This window comes from Dama dama, chromosome 19 (assembly GCF_033118175.1).
Source record: "Dama dama isolate Ldn47 chromosome 19, ASM3311817v1, whole genome shotgun sequence".
In the NCBI taxonomy this organism is placed as follows: Eukaryota; Metazoa; Chordata; class Mammalia; order Artiodactyla; family Cervidae; genus Dama; species Dama dama.
In genome coordinates, this window is record NC_083699.1 from 35,696,951 (window position 1) to 35,720,091 (window position 23,141).

Genomic DNA, 23,141 nt, shown 5'->3' on the forward strand with positions numbered 1-23,141 from the left:
TTTCATTTGGAAAAGATGCTTTCTAAATAAAAAAAAATATTCAATTAGTTATAGAAACTTTGGTTTAAAAATTAGGTAAAATACTCTAATCAAAATAAAATAAAATTATATATAAGTGATCATAAAACTGAGTTATTAGTAAAAGTTTAAACAGTGTTCCTTTTTTTGTAGTATAAATCCTTTCTCTCTCTAAAGCATTTTTGGATCAGAAAGAGGAAAAATCTAAATCTAGTTTAATGATTTTGGAATTTTTGCTTCTAATTTATAAGATATGAAGCAAAGAAATCAAAGTTGTACCAGATCAACAATTAGTAATCACAGAAGAAACACTATGTATTGTCTTTAAAAAGATATTAATATTACTTGGTCAAATAAAGACAGAATAATTTAAATTTAACCCAAATTCACTTAATACTCCTTTTTCGTCCAGTTCTACTGAGAGATAATTGACAAATAGCACTGTGTAAGTTTCAGGGTGTACAGCATAATAATTTGACTTGGACACATCCTGTTTTAATTCCAAGAACTGCTGGCTACTGTGAACTAAAAAAAAAATTATATTACTCCATCTCGGAGGCTGGTTCTTCCCCTCCCTTTACTTCTGTGGAACGCTGCCTGTGTAGAGATGACAGAATACTTACTTATCTACCTTCCCTGTGAACCCTCACTGCCCCTACAGCTGGTTTCACCCCTCAGATATGTGTTCTCATCTAAAATCCAATTTCTGTTTATCTTTTCTCCAGAGGCCTCCCTGATTGGCCACCTGGTCATCTTGATTCTTCTGCTGCAACCTCTCCCAACCCTTCTTGGAACGACATACAGAACACACTTGCTCATGAGGCCAGGCTGGAGCCCTGTTCACAGTGCCTTCCTATAGGCTCTGATGTTCAGCATCACACCCATATATTAACTGATGCTCTGCAGTCTTCTGTGGTCTGTGACCTGTGGGCATGGATCACCAACCCTTTTGTAGCAGACTTCAGAGAGGTGCCCTAGACCCAGGCTTCCATACCCCATGCCATCTTCCAAGAACCATGGGAGGTGAACTTGGCCAATATGTTTGGCAATGAAATAGGTCAAGCTTCTAAAAGGCATTTCCAGGGAATTTTCAGGTTTCTACAGTTTCAAACCAGACCTTTTGATTACTCAGAGTAATGCTGAGAATATATTTTGAACTCTTTTTGGTAACCCAGACCCTTAAAGACAGAACTAAACAGTTTTCCCTGACACATGGAAGAATTAATTTGCCTCAACTACCTGACTCTGACTTCCCTAACTAAACTATGTGTTCTTTGAGTTTGCCTTTTGTTTGTTTCCTTGGAATATGATGTTAGGTCATAAATATATGTTGAATAAATAAAAACTCAACCACCTAGCAAAACAAAATTTTTGCATATTTTGGGTCACAGATAAGAGAGTTCAGCTCTTCTTATGCTCAACACAGCAAGAATACATGTAATGCTATGATGTGTCAACCTTCGATCCTTGATTTGCTGCCTTGTTGAGTCCTGGAGGGCTTGTGTGCTTAGTCTCTCAGTGGTGTCTCACTCTTTGTGATCCCAAGGACTGCAGCTGGCCAGGCTCCTCTGTCCATGGGATTTTTCAGGCAAGAATACTGGAGTGGGTGGCCATTTCCTCCTCCAGGGAATCTTCCCAAACCAGGGCTTGAACCTCCATCTCCTGTGTTGTCTGTAATGCAGGCAGATTCTTTACTCACTGAGCCATTGGGGAAGCCATCTCTTGCCAAATAATAGCTTTGGTCTGTTTGTGCTTCTGGTGGCGGAAAGGGGCTGACACCCATCCAGTAAGCCCTGAGAAGATTTCTCTTTACTGCATGGCCTAAAAGAATCTGCCAAGATGCCTTCCCAGCAGGTTCTGACATGCTTTTATGAATCCTTTAATAGGTGCCTCTCCTTAAATCCAATTCAGAGCGCTTTCATAGTCCTATTTCTCAAATTGGTTCCCAACTAAAAAGACATATCCCTGAGAGAAGTGAAGCAATAAGTCAGCTTATTATTCTACCCCCAAACTTCACAACGACCTCAGGAAAATTTATGCTTCAAGAGCCAACTCCCATCCCTCCCTCCTTCCCTTCAATTTCAGTCCATTATATCCAGTTCTGTCCTGAGCAGATCATAGGAGTGTGCACCTTGAATGGATCCTCACACACCTTGTCTCACCAGCACCAAGCCAGAATGAGTTCCCTTTGGAAGGGCTGCTTTTCACAGGTTTTACCTTCAATTCTTTCACATGTACTACCAATCATTCAAAGATTTTTCTCTACACAAAAATAAACTCAAAATGGATTAAAGATCTAAATATAAGACCAGAAACTATAAAACTCCTAGAGGAGAACATAGGCAAAACACTCTCCGACATAAATCACAGCAAGATCCTCTATGACCCACCTCCCAGAATATTGGAAATAAAAGCAAAACTAAACAAATGGGACCTAATGAAACTTAAAAGCTTTTGCACTACAAAGGAAACTATAAGTAAGGTGAAAAGACAGCCCTCAGATTGGGAGAAAATAATAGCAAATGAAGAAACAGACAAAGGATTAATCTCAAAAATATACAAGCAACTCCTGCAGCTCAATTCCAGAAAAATAAATGACCCAATCAAAAAATGGGCCAAAGAACTAAACAGACATTTCTCCAAAGAAGACATACAGATGGCTAACAAACACATGAAAAGATGCTCAACATCACTCATTATTAGAGAAATGCAAATCAGAACCACAATGAGGTACCATTACACGCCAGTCAGGATGGCTGCTATCCAAAAGTCTACAAGCAATAAATGCTGGAGAGGGTGTGGAGAAAAGGGAACCCTCTTACACTGTTGGTGGGAATGCAAACTAGTACAGCCGCTATGGAGAACAGTGTGGAGATTTCTTAAAAAACTGGAAATAGAACTGCCATATGACCCAGCAATCCCACTTCTGGGCATACACACTGAGGAAACCAGATCTGAAAGAGACATGTGCACCCCAATGTTCATCGCAGCACTGTTTATAATAGCCAGGACATGGAAGCAACTGAGATGCCCATCAGCAGATGAATGGATAAGGAAGCTGTGGTACATATACACCATGGAATATTACTCAGTCATCAAAAAGAATTCATTTGAACCAGTCCTAATGAGATGGATGAAACTGGAGCCCATTATACAGAGTGAAGTAAGCCAGAAAGATAAAGAACATTACAGCATACTAACACATATATATGGAATTTAGAAAGATGGTAACGATAACCCTATATGCAAAACAGAAAAAGAGACACAGAAGTACAGAACAGACTTTTGAACTCTGTGGGAGAAGGTGAGGGTGGGATATTTCGAAAGAACAGCATGTATACTATCTATGGTGAAACAGATCACCAGCCCAGGTTGGATGCATAAGACAAGTGCTCGGGCCTGGTGCACTGGGAAGACCCAGAGGAATCGGGTGGAGAGGGAGGTGGGAGGGGGGATCGGGATGGGGAATACATGTAAATCTATGGCTGATTCATATCAATGTATGACAAAACCCACTGAAATGTTGTGAAGTAATTAGCCTCCAACGAATAAATAAATAAATAAATAAATAAAATTAAATTAAAATAAAATAAAAAATAAAATTTGCCAACCAATAAATGTTGACATTCTGGTAAGAGTTGAGCTGGTAACACATTGGAAGGGTGTTATTTAAAAACAGTTCATATTTTATCATTAGGTGCATGTAGCATTGATGTACTTACAAGGAAACATTTTCTATTTAGTTACTCTATGTTTAAAATTGAGGGCTTTTTAGGTATCTTCATTATTTTTTAAATTTATTTATTTTTTATAGAAAGGTAAATGATTTACAGAATTTTATTGTTTTTTTTCAAACCTCAGCATGAATCAGCCATAGGTATATATATATATATTCCCTCCCTTTTGAATTTCCCGCCTATCTCCCTCCCCATCCCACCCCTCTAAGGTTGATACAGAGCCCCTGTTAATTTTCCTGAGTGTTTTTTTTTTTAAGGAAATAAAAGAACTAGGACTTTTAGTGAATTAAAAAAAAAAAAAAAACACAAAGATTTTTCTCTTCATATATTGCCTATCTGGAAGATTAAAGATGGTTAGTGGCTGCCAAGTCACTGGAGAAGAGGGCTTACCTTTTAATTTTGCTCCCAGAACTCTCCAAGAAGCTGACCATCTGCCAGCACAGAGGCTGGCCTCCGACAGATCACTGACCACTCACCTGCAACTTGTTCTGCTGCCTCATGTGGGACATGAGTAGGTCTTCAGTGGAAGGGATGCTTCTGGGCAGCTCTGTTGTAGCCAGGCAGGCCCCAAAAGTCTGAAGCATCTGGGCAGTGGTCTTCAATGCCAGAGCAAAGCTTTCAATGGCCTGGAAGGTCAGACAATCATAACAGTGTGGACGGATTAACATTCACCATTATGCTGTCTTAATAGGACAGAAGTATTTCCTGAGTGTACAGAGTAGGCTATGCATTGAACTTTGTACTCTACATTTGTCTAGCACCTCAGTAGTCTAGAGTGGGAGGTATTTCATCTCCAATTTATGGAAGAGAGAACTGAAGTTCTAGCAGGTCAAATGAACTGGCCAAGATCATATTACTAGGGCAGTAAGGAAGGAAAGAAGGCAGGATCCAGTCAACCTGTTTTTTCTTTCTTTTCAGGAGTTTTTTTTGAGGATTAAAAGGAATGGCAAATTTGAAAGGATCTTGGGCACAGATGAGTACCTGACAAATGTAACAGTAAGGGCTAAAACAATCAGGTGTAAGGCCTGGAAATGGCATTCTAGAAACAGGGGAAAGCCAGAGGTTTCCTGTGGTGAGTCCTATTAACAAAATAACTTGATTCCATGCATCTGATTAGTGAATAATCACTAAGTGGAAAAGGTGCAAAGGAACTGACCCTAATAGGGTGACTCAAAAAAGCTTGATCTTAGTCTTGGCTCTGCTACAACTTGACCCAATGACCTTAGATAAATTACCTCTTCACTCTGAAGGTCTGTTCCTTTATCTGTGAAATAATTATACGATGTTTTGCAGCATCCTTGGCCTCTAAGGATATGCCAGTTAACATCCTTCTCCCCAAGTTATGATTATAAAAAATGCCTGCCTAAAAACATTGACAAATGTCCTCTGTAGGCAATATCGCCTTCAGCTGAGAACCCACTGTGTTAGTCCCATTTTAACAAAGGAGCAAACAAACTTAGAGAGGTTTAGTAAGCCACCTGAACTCAGACAATACGCAGTGGTGTCTACATTTAGACGCAGCTTCTTCTGACTTGGTAGGTTTGAAGCTGTCTGTACACTAGAATTATCTGGGTAGCTTGTGGCCCACTAATGCCTGACACTCATCCCAGATCAAGTATATTAAATTCCTCGAGGTATAGCAGAGTATTGGTATTTTGCAAACTCCCTGGGTACACTCTAGATCAAGTCCCCCGAGACCACTATACCAGAAAATGAGGCAAGATCAAAGTAATCAGCAGGAGAAGCCCCAGCTTTTATCCTTCCACCCTTTCTCTCCCCCAGACTGTCACTTAGAAAACCCAACCTTCCCGATGTTAGGTAGTCATGGGCAATGACTGTCCAACAGTTGATCTTTAAGTCCCTGTCTCTAAAATACCAGGAGGGACACTGAAAAGGGCACGTAAGCTGGTACTCACGGTTCGATGATTTATCCACTGACTGTGGTGATATTCCAAAGTTCCCCCTAAGTCCTCTGTCAATTGGCTCTTGTCAATGTAGTCGTGAAGGTCAGAAATGGAGTTTAACATAACAATCTATAACAGAAAAAACCTAATATATTCCTCACAGATAATTAAGTAGCTCATCACGATTCTACTAAATAGTACTTCAACTTGGCCTGATCAGGTATTTATATCCAGTAGAGAAACATTTTAAAATCTCTTTCCATTTCCCCACTTTGAGGGAGGAATAGGAGTGTTGAAAAGCCTACAACAAAATGATGAATTCAGTTCTAAGCTACCTATAAGTCAGGTCTTGTTTAGCTAAATTTTTGTCAAAAGTTCCCAGGTTAAGATACACCCTTCAGTCACCAAAAGCAAATGCTCTGCTGAGACCTAAAAATCTGCAATGAATATTCCAATAAAGGGTGGACTGGTAAATACGAAAATAAAATTATAACAATGGGACACATTGAAGAGTATAGATTGAGAAGATTCACTACACTGATGCCCCTTCTATGAATAATGGTGATATGCCCCCAACTAACCTTGTGTGGAGGAAGTTTGGAGGTGATAGGGAGTGGGTTTTCATAAATTAGTGAGCCTGCTGCTGAATGAATGCCCAGACATCTACAGAAGGATGACACACTCCAAATTGTCCCTTTATCCTCCTCTGCAGTGGTCGTGCAAAGGGCATGGTCCCAGCTCTGTCCCAAGGACCATATCATACCCCCTACTCACTCCCATCTCTGAAACACACCCTACTGTAGCCTTTAACTAATGACTTATATTTCTTCAATCGTTGATTGTTTTGACCTGTGAGTATAATAAACTTCCTCCTTCAAAGCCTTGCCCTCTTTTCCTCCGGTGGCAGTACTAACTTTACCATGTCATATCCAACATATACATTCTTAGAACAGATTCTTGGTCAGAGGACATGAGAATATACACTTTTTCCCCTAATATTATATCATATTATTCAAGTGATAAATCTACTTTAGAATGAAACAACATGGATATTGTTTTATGTTTTATGCTAAGTGAAAGAAGTCAGACTGTTTTATGCTAAGTGAAAGTCCAAATGTTTTATGCTAAGTGAAAAAAGTCAGACTCAAAAGGCACTCTCAGGAAAAGGCAAAATTCTAGGGATGGAGAATAGATCAGTGGCCGCTGGGGTTAGAGCTGAGTACAAGGGGCAACATCAGGAGATTTTGGAGGGTGACAAAACCAGTGTGTTTCTTTACTGTGGTTTTGGTTAAATAACACCATGCGTTTGTCAAAACTCATACAACTGATGCTGGGAAAGATGAAGGGCAAGAGGAGAAGGGAGTGACTGAGACTAAGACAGTTGTATGGCATCACTGACTCAATGGACATGAGTTTGAGCAAACTCCAGGAGTTGGTGATGGACAGGGAAGCCTGGCATGCTGCAGTCCATGGGGTCACAAAGAGTCAGACCCAACTTAACAACAACATTCAACTCAACATCAAAAAGAGTAAATTTTACTGCACGTAAATGAAAAAAAAAATGGAAAGGCAGTTTCATCATGAAACTTTTTTTCTCTTTGAATCTTTAATGGGTCAAGGAGGAAAAACATTTTAAATTCTACATAAGAGGGGAAGCAGAATAATTTCACTCATCAAACTCAAAGAACACACTGAGTATGTAAACTTGGCCTTAAAATAGTTATTCTGTGTTTTCTTAGGTTCTAAATTTGCCTATTTGGCATCCTTTCATCATAGGGCCAGTTATATTAACTAAATTAACTTATTTTCTGTATTCTTGATGTTCTGGCATTTATGGTCTCACTGACTGGGAAGAGGCTAATTAATTTTTAGAGGCTAATTAATTTTTAGAGATTAAAAAAAAGGACTGGAGGGAGCACATCTATCATATGAAAACCAATTCCAAGCCAGTGTTCCCCAACTACTTTCTTAACTAACTCTCACACAGCAAGTCAACATTTCTGCTGCCCTAAATCATCCTAGGGGACTTCCCTGCTGGTCCAGTGGTAAAGAATTCACCTGCTAATGCAGGGGACATGGGTTCAATCCCTGATCCAGGAAGATTCCACATGCTGCAGAGCAACTAAAGCTGTGCCCCACAACCACTGAGCTCACGCTCTAGAGCTCTTGAGCTGCAACTACTGAGCTATGTGCTACAACTACTGATGTTCACGCACCCTAGAGCCTATGCTCTGCAACAAGGGAAGCCAACACAATAGGAAGCCTGCACATTACAGCTAGAGAACAGCCCTTGCTTACCACTAGAGAAAGCCCATGTGCAACAATGACGACCCAGTGCAGACAATTATAATAATAATGAAATGAAAAATTAAAAAAAATAATCATCCCAGGGCCAGGTAACAACTAGAGATTCACTTGCCCCAAAGCCTGCTGAAACTATTTCAACCAGTCAATCCTAAACTGGTTACCCTGCCCTTCCTTGCCTTTCCCATGGAAACCCCAGTAAAGGCTCTGGTCTCCACTTTCCCTTCCCCTCTGCTTCTGCCCCCTGGTCAAAACTTGGTGCTTCCCTGTGGCCCTGAAAGGCATGTGATAACCCTCCAACCTCCTTTGGGACCTTTGAGTTTAAGAAATTTCTTCCTTCAAAGCCTCCTCATTTCCTCCCGTGGCTGGTACTGACATACCATTTCCAACATGTACATTCTTAGAACAGTTGTTTTACATGAAGAATATCATATTTTTTTTAATTTCAGTATATGCTTATGTTCTTATCTATAGTTTCTTAAATAGTTGTTTAAGTTGCTTTCAAAGAGAACTATGATATTTAATTTTGAAAGGAGAGTTTGCTGTATTCTGTTGTAAGGTTCATTTTAAGAAACCAATTTGCATGTCCATAGCCTCTTTAGGGATTTTTGCAAGACTGCCTGGGCCACTTCACATAATTTTGTGAGTTAGCCATGAATACAGCTGTTCCAAGATAGACAAGTGCCAGCAACAGGCACTTGGAAACCACTTGGATATCAAAGCACCCCTCTCCTCAAGTAAAGGTACAGCAAGGCTCAGTGACTTAATTGTAATTACAACCTTGGTCCACTTGATTCTTTTGAGTCATGCAAAATGAACTCCTTTTTCCTTCAGTCTGTGAAAATATAACTATTATCTAACTAGAAATAAGGAGGGAGATGCCACAGTAAGACGGGCCAGAGAGCTGTAAGATAAAATACTAATATTGCAACCATATTTTAAAAACAAAGTAAAGAAGACAAACCAACAACAAAACAGCTTGAACTGTCATTTAAAAGGCAAAATAGGTCTAGCAATTTCACTCCTAGATATTTACTTGAAGAAAAAAAAAAACACTAATCAGAAAAGATATATATACCCCTATATTCACTGTGGCATTATTTACAATAGCCAAGATATGTATGCAACTGAAATATCTATCAATAGATGAATGGATAAAGAATATGCAGCATATTCATACAATAGAATATAACTCAGCCATAGAAAGAATAAAATCTTGCCACTTGTGACAACACAGATGGACCTAGGAAGTATTATGCTAAGTGAAATAGGAAAGGAATATACTGTATGATTTCACTTACATGTGGAATCTAAACAAAACAAATGTGCAAACATTAACAACACAGAAACAGTCATAGAAACAGAAAACAAACAGGTGGTTGCCAGAGGGGAGGCAGATGGGAGAAGAAAAAAATAGGTGAGGGAGATTAAGAGATACACACTTCCAGTTGCAAAATAAATGAATTATGGATATGAAATGTACAGTGTGGGGAATATAATCAAATACTATGTAATATCTTTGTATGGTGATCTAAGTAGACTTATCATCATGGTGATCAGTTTGAAATGCATAGAAATATCAAATCACTCTGTTCTGTAACAGGAACTAGCAGTGTTGTAGATCAATTACACTTCAAAAACAAATAAGCAAATCCATAGAAAAAGACAAAATTGTGGTTACCAGAAACAGGGGTGAGGGGAGGGAGAATTAGATGAAGGTGGTCAAAAGGTGCAAATTTCCTGTTATAAGATAAAACAAGTACTAGGAATGTAATATATAACATGATGAAGATAATTAATACTGCTGTTTGTTATATATGAAAATTGTTAAGAGAGTAAATACTGAGTTCTCATCATAAGAAAAAATCTATTTTTCAAATTTTGTAATCTATATGAGATGATGGATGTTCACTAAACTTATTGTGAAAAATCACTTCATGGTGTACGTAAATCAAATCATTATGCTGTACACTTTAAACTTATGCAGTGCTGTATATCAGCTGTATCGCAATAAAACTGGAAGAAACAAACAAATGAAAAGGCAAAATTTATGCTGATGTTTGAATACATCAAGCTTGGTAACTAGGACTCTGAATTCTGTAGTGCAACAGAGTGTGAGAGGAGCTCAGTCTCCTTTGGAAGGTGCAATGCTAGGCTATGAGGTAAACATTTTGCATTGAAATACATCCTACTATATGAGCCCATATTTTGGTGAGTGAGAGCTTTTTTACAGCCTGAGATACCAGGGAAGTCTCCTGAGAGCTTTTTTAAAAGTTCTTTTTAGGGTAAAATTAAAAGCATATTGATGTGGAGAAGACTCCTGAAAGTCCCTTGGACAACAAGGAGATCAAACCAGTCAATCTTAAGGGAAATCAACCCTGAATAGTCATTGGTCATTGGAAGGATTGATGCTGAAACTGAAGCTCCAATATTTTGGTCATCTGATGCAAATAACTGACTCATTGGAGAAGTCCCTGATTCTGGGAAAGATGGAGGGCAGAAGGAGAAGCGGGCATCAGAGGATGAGATGGCTGGAGGACATCACAAATGCAATGGACATGAACTTGGGAAAACTTCAGGAGATGGTGGGGGACAGAGAGACTCAGCGTGCTGCAGTTCATGGAGTCACAAAGAGTTGGACATGACTAGGCAACTGAACAACATATTGGTAGGGAATCAATATATGCCATCACAAACAGAAGCAGTTAAAGACAGTATCAAGACAAAGCAGACATTCATTCTCTCCTTAGTGTCAATGTACTACATGAAAAGCAAGGCATAAACCACAAATGTGTCTGTCAATATGTTATCACTTGCAGAGGTGTGTTTTATACACACCAGGGCAAGATGCATGATGTTTGTCAAATATTCAGTTCAAAGTCCAAACCTTTTGAGTTACAAGAAGCAATTGCCTAGTCGTCACCTCTGATGGGGAAGAAAGCTTATGAGGATCATGGCAAGTTTATTAACTTCTTATAAGGACTCATCCCTTCTCTAATGTTAATTGTCACTCAATTCAGGAAAGCAGAATAAAAAAAAATCCATGGCTCACATTTCCCTTAAACACTCAAATATTTTAAAATAAGTATTTACAATAGAATGGAAAATTCATTTTGATTCTGGTTAATACCAAAGTATAGGGAGACGGTATTTTAAGAAGTTTGATCATTAATACAAAATGGAACTATTAACAGAGGGAATAAGAATGGAAAAGAGAAAAATTCCTTGTTTGAGATGATCAGTTTTCACTAAGAAGAGCTACATATTTTCTCAGAGCAATTTAAATTAAAGTTGGGGTGTTTTGGGGTTTATTTTGAACAGACAATATATGTAGGTGGTAACAAATTCAAATAGGAAAAGATTCTACAGTAATAGAAAAATAGTGTTCTTCTCACCCCTCCTCATAGACCCCCAACCCTACATTCCAACCACTTTCCTCAAAAGTTCCCTTAGGCCTCCTTCAGGTGTCCACTATCTCCACCACTAACAGTAGCCACTGTTTCAATTTTCTATCACCATAGCTTAGTTTTACCTCTTCTTGAAATTTATGTAAAAAGAACCACAGGGTATAAAATATCTAGCTTCTTTCTTTTAAGAGAATATTTCTGAGATAAAACCACATTATTACACGCTTAGTACTTCACTCCTGTTTGTTTCATAATGTTTTTTATATTAATTTGCCACAATTTCTTTATCTATTCATCTATTATTGGGCATGTCTTTTCATTTCTCTTGGGTGGATCATGGGGCAGGTGTATGTTTAACTTTACAAGAAACTGCCAACTGTTTCCACCATGGTTGTACCACACCTTACCAATTTTGATGGCTGTAAAGTATTTAATTGCTTGGGTAGATCATAATTTATTTAACCAGCCCCTTATTGTTGGGCGTTATGTTTTTTCCAACCATTTACTATCACAATTTGGTAATGAATATCATTATATATACAGTTTTATGTACATGTGTGATGTATCTGCAGAATAACTCACAGGTAGGTCAGAGAATGTGTACATTTTAATTTTTGATAAATACTGTCAATTAGTCTCATATTAGTCACTACCAACTTCAATCCAATCAACAAAAGTCTGAAATGATGGTTTGCCCCATATCTCTGCCAAAATTAGAGGTAAAATTTTTAATCTTTTCATTTCAATTAGTCTTCCTTTTTTGCATGGGCTTCCCTGATAGCTCAGTTGGTTAAAGAATCTGCCTGCAATGCAGGAGACCCCGGTTCAATTCCTAGGTTGGGAAGATCCCCTGGAGAAGGGATAGGCTACCCACCCCAGTATCCTTGTGCTTCCCTTGTGGCTCAGCTGGTAAAGAATCCACCTGCAATGTGGGAGACCTGGGTTTGATCCCTGGGTTGGGAAGATCCCCTGGAGAAGGGAAAGGCTACCCACTCCAGTATTCTGGACTTGAGAATGATCACAAAGAGTCGGACATGACTGAGTGACTTTCACTTTCACTTGTATGTATATCACAAGATTGGTTTTAATTTTTACTCACAGTTACCTATATTTTTCACCCCCATATTTTAGATCCTTATTTTCCTTTACTCATACTATTGCAATTTCTCTTCCTTTTTCAATCTCTTTGTACAGTCTTGGATACCATTTTTTACATAAGATCTCTGGATTTATATAATTCCAGTACTCCTTTACCTGAGTCACTACCCAACTCAAAAACCTTCACTGGATCCCCATTGCTTAATGAATTCAATCTAGACCCTCTGTCCTTACACTTAAGACATATTCCATGTGCCTTATCTTTTCTTCCAAAAGATTATCCTGTACATAATTCCAACAAGAATGGGGCTTCCCCATGGACCTCACATAAAGTGTGCACTTCCTGCTTCCATGTCCTTACACATGCCATTCCCTCTGCCTAGAATGCCCTCCACTTTCTCTACCTTCCTTAGAAACAACTTCATGTGCTATCTTCTCCCCGTGCCCTAAATAAATGCAAACAAAACAAAAAGGTCATGCTTACCGGCACTTTCATTTTAAATTCATCTCTATAGTACTTAATGCCAATGTCAGTGAATGTTCTCTGGATAAAGCGAGATGGACGAAGAATGAATATGAGCTTCAGGTTTCCTGGAAATGCTACCTGGAAGGATCATAAAAAGTGTCAACGAGAATGTCACATCAATTGGTCTCCTCTTGCCCAAGATTATAGATGACAAAGTTAAAGTGGACACCCTGGATGCCAAAGAATTAGGATATATTTCACAGCTGAAAGAGATCTTACTGCTCATATAATCCAAACCCGTCCTTAAAAACCAAATTAACCAAACAAAAAAATTTTTCTGATTAAAAAAATAATTTACACTCTTTATAGAAAAATGCAGAAATTTATAATTAAGTATACATTAGAATAAGAAAACCACCCATGATTTCATAGCCATTCTTAATATTTCAATCTAATGTTTTTGTTGTTTAGTTACTACATTATGTCTGACTCTTTGTGACCCCATGGACTGTAGCACACCAGGCTTCTCTGTCCTTCACTTATAGGTTATTTTCTTGGCTTAAATATCTTTACCATAAACTCAAACTGTAGAAATATTTTGCAATCTGCCTTTTAACTTATTATTATACCATGAGCTTTTATTCCTGATATTAACGTTTTTATGGGTGTGCAATTTATTTAAACAATCCCTTACTGTTAGTGATTTAGACTCCTCCATACTTTTACTATCATAAATAACAGTAAAATGAAATCTTTACACATTTTAGAACATTCTTCTTGCTTTCTAGAAGAATTACTGAGTGAAAGATTTAGTATTTTAAGGGTTCTTAAGGCATCTTATTCGGAGAAGGCAATGGCACCCCACTCCAGTACTCTTGCCTGGAAAATCCCATGGACGGAGGAGCCTGGTAGCCTGCAGTCCATGGGGTCGCTAAGAGTCAGACACGACTGAATGACTTCACTTTCACTTTTCACTTTCATGCGTTGGAGAAGGAAATGGCAACCCACTCCAGTATTCTTGCCTGGAGAATCCCAGGGATGGGGGAGCCTGGTGGGCTGCCGTCTATGGGGTCGCACAGAGTCGGACACAACTGAAGTGACTTAGCAGCAGCAGCAGCAAGGCATCTTATTGCTAAGCTGCTTTCAAGAAGCATTGCCCTCATCTTGAGGTAAGGTCCTGAGTAATAAGAAAACAGGTTCATTTAACAACTTAGTGGCAAAATTGGGAATCCAAGTTTTTTTTTTTTTTAAACCTTAAATCCCACGACATTTATTATAAAGGTGCTATACAGGGAAACCCTGATCTTCATGATGGGCTTATCGGTAGGATTTCTGGTAGCGGGCACGGGCACCAGGACCTCCAAACTTTTTGGATTCGCAGCGACGGGGATCGGCTACCAGCAGGATCCGGTCGTACTGGATGAGGATGTCTTTGATCTCCTTCTTGGAAGCCTCATCCACATATTTCTGGTAACAGGCCACCAAGGTTTTGGAGATGGACTGGCGGATGGCGTAAATCTGGGCTACGTGACCACCACCCTTCACTCGGACGCGGATGTCACACCAGCAAATCGCTCCTTGCCCAGGAGCAGAACAGGTTCCAGTAACTTGTATTGCAGCGTGCGCGGTTCGATCATCTCCAGGGGTCGTCCGTTCACCTTGATGAGGCCGTTACCTCGTTTGCAGTGCGCCACGGCGGTGGCCGTCTTCTTGCGTCCGAAGACTTGCACTGACTGCAGAGGGCCCTTGGACGGCATGGCTGCAGACGCAGAAAAGAGATCCTCACCACGCTGCGCCGCAACCGGAAAAGCTATGATTGCTCATGATTTTCCATTCTTTCAGGAGTTCTCAAGAACAACCTCCTGAAGTGTTTATTAAAAAATAACCTGGTTTTTACCCTGGAATATTCTGACTCATTAGGACTGGGATAAAGTCCAGATATCTGTATCTTTAACAAGCCCATGAAGAGATTCTGACTGGTAGTCATATTTTTGATCCCAGCACTACAGCATCTTTTACACATAAAGGTGATCACTATAATTCTTGGACAAATTAGACTCAAGTATTAGATGATTCAAGTATCATCTATGAACCCTGGGAAACCAGAACTCTATACAGGCCAGACCTTTTGAAAAGTCATGGGCACTGTCAACTGTCTGTGGCTGAGTCCATGTGGCTGAGTCCTTGGTCTGAGGTCCCTACAGGGAAAGGATGCATACACTTGCTGGAAGGGAATAAGTAGGGGTAAAAATCAGACTAATAAGATGGAAAAGGAAAACGATCCAAGGTGGTGCAATTTAATGCTAAAAGCAAGCTCATGTCATATACTGTCTGGTTTTGCTAGTGTCTTTTGAATTTGTGAAAAAAATAATTTGAATACTAAAATGGAGACTGTCATAAAATAAAGTGATTCCCAAAGCAAACCTTAAAATGAGAATTTGGGTCTCAAGAGTTTACTGAAGAGGTGACCCCAGGAAACACAGTTAGGAGTATGGGGCGATGGTGAGACAGGATGGCTAGAGAGCCAGTGTATCAATGAGAGGAACTGCTATGGGCAAGAAGGGCTGCTGCTGCTAAGTCACTTCAGTTGTGTCCGACCCTGTGCGACCCCATAGATGGCAGCCCACCAGGCTCCCCCGTCCCTGGGATTCTCAAGGCAAGAACACTGGAGTGGGTTGCCATTTCCTTCTCCAATGTGTGAAAGTGAAAAGTGAAGTCGCTCAGTCATATCCGACTCGTAGCGACAGCATGGACTGCAGCCCACCAGGGTCCTCCATCCATGGGATTTTCCAGGCAAGAGTACTGGAGTGGGGTGCCATTGCCTTCTCTGGCAAGAAAGGGCTAGATCTTCTGAAATTCTGTGTGGAATATACCTCAGAACTGCCCCACTAAGGGATACAAATCCTGGGGTGTTTGTCCACTAATGCCCATAACGCAGTACTTGCAGGTCACTCCTGGAGCATTAGCTTCCCAGCACTCTCTACCTGCTCCTCTCCAGTGACCAGAGAGGTCAATAAGGTAGAGAGACTCATGCTCAGGAATGGTCTGCAAGTGACCTTTGTGCAGCAGAGAGGATACGGACATGATACAACAACCTCTGCTACAAAGACCTTCCCACACTTGGCATAAAATAACTGCTACTTCCTGGTGACTTTGATGTGAAATAGTCGAATAGATAGTTTAAATTATCTTTATAGTAAAACATAAAAATAAATATTTACAGCTATTCGTGTCAAGGATGCTTTTATGGAGCTCCACTTGTCCCTCCGTCTGTCGATGACAATGACGAACCCGATGCTGGCAGCCTCCATGCTGCAAAAAAGGGTGGTCAGTATCAGAGGCAGTGAAACACATGGATTCTGTTGGGCTCCCTCCGCAGAATGATTCCACTGCCTCCGTGTCACTCCAGGCTTGTTGTGTAAACGCCCTGCAGAGCATGAGGGGATAACCAGGTCTGACTTCTCCAAGAAAAGAACTGGCTTCCTCTCCTCATCTCACCTGGCAGCCTTCACAAGGCAGAAATATTTCATGTCTCAAACCCTCTCAAGGGCTCTATTTCTGGCTGGCAAATGTATGAAACCCTCAACAAACAGAAAGATTCATGTAAGTTGAGCACCACATGTCCCAGTGTAGACAGAGGACCTTGAGGTCGAGCTTTGCTATCTTTCCACTCCTAAGACTGACGCTCATGGAGCTATCAACATACTTCCCTAGAAGTCAGTCCCACAGATGTCCAGAAATAACATACGTCAATGGGAAAAACAGCTCCTTTCCAGAGCCTGGTCATCAATGACCAAAAAACCATAAGTACGAGGAGATATCAACTTCATTAAGAACAAAAAAAGCTGTTTGGTCCCCTCTGAAGTCACCACAAAATTCTCACAAAATTTTTAAAAACTAAAGTCCTAAAAGGGAAAACATTTTTCTTCTCTCTCTTTGGGAGGAAACTATGGGAGGAAAGAGCAAGAACTTTGGAACCTGGTTCAGATCCTAGTGCTGCCACTTTACTAGCACTGAGACTTGGGGCAATCACCTAACCTCTCTGACCCTATTCCCTTATCTGTAAGATGAGAAAGTAAAAGTGAAAGTCACTCAGTCATGTCCGACTCTGCGATCCCATGGACTATACAGTCCATGGAATTCTCCAGGCCAGAACACTAGAGTGGGCAGCCTTTCCCTTCACCAGGGGATCTTCACAAGCCAGGGATCAAACTCAGGTCTCCTGTATTGCAGAAAGATTTTTTTACCAGCTGAGCCACCAAGAAAGCCTGAACAATACCAATCATGAAGTAGTTATGAGCACAAATTCTGAAACCAGAATGCTGAAATTTGAAACATGAATTTACACATTTGTGTGTATGTATGTGTGTGTATATGTAAAATTTTCAACTCAGAAAGTGAGACTCTTTGGAGAGACACTTTATGATCATACAAATAGCCAAAAAATCACCAGGAATATAGATTTGACTTTGAAGAATTCAGCATCTGTTCTTTTCAAATGTACATAGGACAATTCATCAAATAGTCCATTATCCATTATCCCAGGCCACAAAGCAAAATTCAACAAATTTTAAAGAACTGCAATCATACAAGTTGTACTTCTGATCACCATGGAATTAAATTGGAACTCTATTATTTTGTTTTATTTTCAACTCCCTTCCTCCCTCCCTCTTCCTTCCTTCCTTCTTTTCTTTCTTTCTTTCCAATCTCCTTCCTTTTCTTTTCTTTGGATTTAATTGCCAGTATATTTTAACTTCTTAAGGTAGAAAATTATATCGCTGATTTTAAACATTTCTTCTCTATTATTATAAGTACTTAAAGCTATGTGTGTGTGCTCAGTAGCTCAGTCATGTCTGACTCCTTGTGACCCCCTGGACTATAGCCAGCCAGGCTCCTCTGTTCATGGGATTTTCCAGGTAAGAATACTGGAGTGGGTTGCCATTTCCTTCTGCAAAGAATCTTCCTGACCCAGGGATTGAACCCATATTTCCTGCATTGGTAGGTGAATTCTCTACCACTGAGCCACCTCAGTGGTAAATTTAAAGCTATAATTTAAAGCTATAATTCCCTCTTAAACACTGCTTTGTGAGAGTTGGACCATAAAGAAAGCTGAGCGCCAAAGAATTGATGCTTTTGAACTGTGGTGTTGGAGAAGACTCTTGAAAGTCCCTTGGACTGCAAGGAGATAAAACCAGTCAATCCTAAAGGAAAGCAGTCTTGAATATTTATTGGAACAACTGAAGCTGAAGCTCCAATACTTTGGCCACCTGATGTGAAGAACTGGCTCATTGGAAAAGATCCTGATGCTGGGAAAGACTGAAGGATGGAGGAGAATGGGACGACAAAGGATGAGATGGTTGGATGGCATCACCGACTCAATGGACATGAGTTTGAGTAAGCTCCCAGATGGTGATTGGTAATGGACAGGGAAGCCTGGCATGATACAATCCATGGGGTCGCAAAGAGTCGGACACAACTGAGCAACTGAACTGAACTGAAACACTGCTTTAGCTATATCACATAAATGTTGATATACTCTTCTCATTATTGTTCAGCTAAAAATGCTTCCTAGTTTCCTTTATGATTTCTTCTTTAGTTTATGGATTGTTTAGAGGTGGTTGCTTGGCTTCCAAATATTTCTTAATTTTTTCTAGTCAACTTGGGGAAGAGAAGGGGTAGGAATGCAGACATTGATAGAAAAGAAACCTTCTTTTCAGGAGGAAACCTTCCCAGTTGTCACATAGTGTATATACAGGTATATAGTCATCAAGCTGTACAGTTGACATGTGTACACTTTATATAAATTATAACTTAGCTTAAAAACCCAAGGAATTAAATAAATTCAAGTTGTGAAAAAGGAAAAATATTATATAACTTAAAAAAAAAGACCAAAATTAGTGAGTGCACAATAGGTATCAGGCACTGATCAAAGGGCATAAAACAATGACCAAAACCATTCTGTAGTACAGCAAAAACAAATAACAATAATTTGTTATTAACAAATTAATAACATTAATAACAATAATCTTAATAATAGCTACATGTATCTTGAGTTCCTATCAGTTGTCAGGCATCTTTATGTTTTATCTCACTTCATCTTATGAAATAGATATTATTATCTCCATTTTACAGATGAGGAAACAAAGGCTGATAGAAATAAAATAACTTGCCTGACATCACACTAGCAAAACTGGATTTCAAAGTCAGAGCTCTCTGATAGCAGTGCTTATGCTCTGAACCCCATCCCATGGCACCCCTTCAGTTTTTTCTTATAGTAAATCTGCTTGTATCTTCTAGCAGTTTTATTTTGTATATTTTGCTGTTATTAGTGTTTCCTATGTCTTTTCTTTTTCCTTTAAAACAAAAAATTATTCAATTTAATGCTCCAAGGGTTGAAGTGGAGCTTCAACCACTTCTTTAAGTGAGGTGGAAGTGGGAGAGGCTCAGTAAACATAATATAGTACATAAACACAGGATGTCTTTGATCTATGAAATAAACAGCTCCCTGCCTACCCTCCCTGAGGCTTCCCCAGCCTGGTTGAGGGTAAATGCTCCTCAGTTCCCTGCACACCAAAGCCCAAGACCAGAGCATCTTGGGTAAACAGGGTGGGATCGAACAGTGTCTTCTGACACAATTGTGTACAGGCCATAGTTCAGAAATAAGAGTTAATGAATCATGACAATAGTTTTGAATATAATCCTTCACATAAAGAATGCATTCTTAAAAACATGAAAATTATATCAGCTACTGAGGAGATTATTTTTTCTACCCCATCTAGTTCAACAAAAGAATCAAAACCTCAACAAAACCAAATGTACAAGAAATGGGGCTTCTAGACCATGTATTTCTTTAGGTAACACTTGGCTGTTTTAATCCCTATTGTTCTTGTTAACACGAAGATCCTATGATAGGTTAGCTGCATAAATACTATTTAATACAATCCTCACAACCACCCTCACAGTCAGGTTGGTGATAATATTTCCACTTTATAAATGAGGAAACTAGTCCTCAAGATGGTTAAAATTATAATAACTTGTCCAAAGTCATACATTATGTGCAGAGTTAAGATTCAAATCTTCTGAATTCAAGAGCAACACTCAAGTCACAAAGTTCATACTCTCTTGGTATAGAAAATATTTTGATACTATATTCCTTCATTTCCAATCTTAGTAACTCTTCTATAAAAATACAATTGAATTTTTGATGAGTCAAAATTTTGAATATGATTAAGTATAATATTGGGTTGGCCAAAAAGTTCATTTGGGTGTTTCCCTAACATCTTACAGAAACCCAAAATAACTCTTTGGCTAACCCAACACATGAGTGTAAGAGACTAAGGTAAATGTGTTCTCACCCCAAAATATCAGACCAGTTTTGTGGTCGATACAGCACATAGTTTCTTAATTTAGCTCTAATACTAATATACTTTCTATGCTTTGCCTTTTTCAGTAAGCTTGGTATTTGTTGTTCAGTTGCTAAGTTGTGTCCAGCTCTTTGTGACCTCGTGGACTGAAGCAGAATCACCCCAGGCTCTTCTGTCCTCATCTATCTCCTAGGTATAGAAAATAATTAGCTAACTGAAATTATACCACATTGCCATAAGACTGAGTCAAATGTAGAGTAATCAACCATCCTGGTTTGTCCAAAATACCCTCCCCAACATGGGTGGGCATCATTCAACCCACTGAGGACCTGAATAGAACAAAAATTTGAAGGACGATAGGATTCATGCTCTTTCTCAATCTGACTGTTGAACTGGGACACTGATCTTCTGCCTTCAGTGATTCTGACTCTCAGGCCTTCAAGCTCAGACTAGAATTTACAAAACTGGCTCTCTGATTTTTAGGCCTTCAAACTATACCACTGGCCTTCCTGGGTCTCCTTCTGAGCCTCCATAATTGTATAAGCCAGTGCCTTATAGTAAATACCTACATCTACATATCAGGGTTCCTAGAGAAATGTAACCAATAACATATATATATATACACACACATACATATTTATAAAGAGATTTATTATGGAATTGGCTCAGGTAGTTATAGTGACCAAAAAGTTCCTTGATCTGTCGTCTGCAAGCTAAAGAACCAAAAACACTGGTGGTATAACTCAATCCAAGTCCAGGGCCACAGAATGGAGGAGCTGATGATTTAAAGCCTGATCTGAGTCTGAAAGCAGAAAATCCAGGAGCACTGATGTCCAGGGGCAAGAGAAGATGATGTCCAAGCTCAAGTAGAGAGAGAATTCACCCTTACTCTGCCTTTTTGTTCTGTTCAGGCATGAACAGACTAGGTGATGCCCGCTCACACTGGGAGGGCAATCTACTCTACTCAGGTTATAAATTCAAATGTTAATCTCTTATAGAAATATCCTCACAGACACATCTGAAAATAATGTTTTGCCAGCTGAATGGGCATCCCTTAGCCCAGTCAAGTTAACACACTAAACTAACCATAACATGTATGTAGATATCCTTGGTTCTATTTCTCTGAGGAATTCTGATTAATACATATGGACAGTCAAGAGAAGAGGCGATGGAAATAAAAAAATTTTCCAGAAAAGTACACCCTAAGTGCAAAAATACTGAAAAGAGAGTTCTGGTACATCAGGGCACTGACTAGAAAAGAACTCAAAGAGACAGGGTTGGAAAGACAAAGCCAAAGACAGGGTTGGAAAGACAAAGACAAAGAAAAAGAAATGAAAAGAGAGGTGGTGAATGTGGTAAAGGCAAAAAGAAGCAAGAGGTAAAATTTAGCATCCTACATGACAAAAAAATAAATTTAGGCTACACATACTTTTCCTTAACTTCCAAAAAAGGGGTTTTATAAGTTTATTAATAAAGGAAACTATATTTAGAAACTATATATAGCATGGTGTTAACTAGGAATCTTATAAACTACCCTAAACCACAAAACTTGTTTTCTAATTGCAAAGATGCAAGCAATATTCCTATATAAAAAGCTAATATGAAGGGGGGGAAAATATGAATCAAAACTTTTTAGCTTTAAGAGAATAAGAAGACAAGCCACAAACTGGAAGAAAATATTTACAAAAGATATATCTGATAAAGAACCATTATACAATAAGAAAACAAACAACCCAATTAAAAACTGGGCAAAAAACCAAAACAGATATTGAACAAAAAAATATATGCAAATGGAAAGTGAGCATATGAAAGGATGTTTGACAATACATGTCATTAGGAAATTGCAAATTAAAACAATAACATTCCACTATACATCCATTATAATGGCCAAAATCCTAAACACTGACAATACCAAACTTTGGCAAGGATGTGGAGGAATAGGAACTCTTACTCATTTATGGTGGGTATTCAAAATGGTACAGCCATTTTGAAATACAGTCTGGCAGTTTCTTACAAAACTAAGCATATTCATATCATGTGATTCAACAAGTGTAACTACCTGGTGTTTACCTAAGTGAGTTGAACACTATGTCCACATAATAACTCATACATGGATATTTACATTAATAGAAAAGAAAGAAAGTGAAGTCACTCAGTTGTGTCTGACTCTTTGTAACCCCATGGGCTGTAGCCTACCAGGCTCCTCTGTCCATGGAATTTTCCAGGCAAGAGTACTGGAGTGGGCTGCCATTTCCTTCTCCAGGGATCTTCCCAATCCAGGGATCGAACCCGGGTCTCCCACATTGCAGGCAGACGCTTTACCATCTGAGCCACCAGGGAAGCCCATTAATAGAAGCTTTATTCATAATTGTCAAAACTTGGAAGCAAACAAGATATCCTTCAGAAGGTGAAAGGATAAACTGTAGTATCTAGACAGTACACTATTATTCAAAATAAATGAGCTATCAAGTCATGGCAAGACATGAAGAAAACAAATGCATATTAGTAAAGGAAAGAAGTCAATCTGAAAATGTTACATACCGTATGAATACAACTATATAACATTCTGCACAATGCAAAACTATAGAGATGGTAAAACTCAATAGTTGCTAGGGGTTGAGGGGTGGGAGCATAGAACAGATAAATAATAGGTGTAGCACAGAGGGCTTTTAGGTCAGTGAAACTAATCTGTATGATGCTATAATGGTGGATATAGGTCATCGTGTGTGTGTGTGAGTGTGTGTGTGTGTTAGTCGCTCAGTCGTGTCCAACTCTTTGCGGCCCCATGGATTGTAGCCCACCAGGCTCCTCTGTCCATGGGATTTTCCAGGCAAGAGTACTGG

The 23,141-nt window shown here is 39.2% G+C and overlaps 1 protein-coding gene and 1 pseudogene across 1 annotated transcript in view; both read right to left on the minus strand.

The window, feature by feature from the left end:
• MCF2L2 (MCF.2 cell line derived transforming sequence-like 2) overlaps positions 1–23,141 on the minus strand; it is a 273,630-nt gene that overhangs the window by 169,469 nt on the left and 81,020 nt on the right. The window contains exons 4-7 of the mRNA XM_061166666.1: positions 16,156–16,246; positions 12,953–13,072; positions 5,672–5,788; positions 4,232–4,381 (exon numbers count right to left, since the gene is read on the minus strand). Of these exons, the coding sequence (XP_061022649.1) occupies positions 4,232–4,381; positions 5,672–5,788; positions 12,953–13,072; positions 16,156–16,246 (478 nt within the window). The remainder of the gene's footprint in view (positions 1–4,231; positions 4,382–5,671; positions 5,789–12,952; positions 13,073–16,155; positions 16,247–23,141) is intronic.
• Positions 14,189–14,738, minus strand: LOC133073905 (small ribosomal subunit protein uS9-like; annotated as a pseudogene).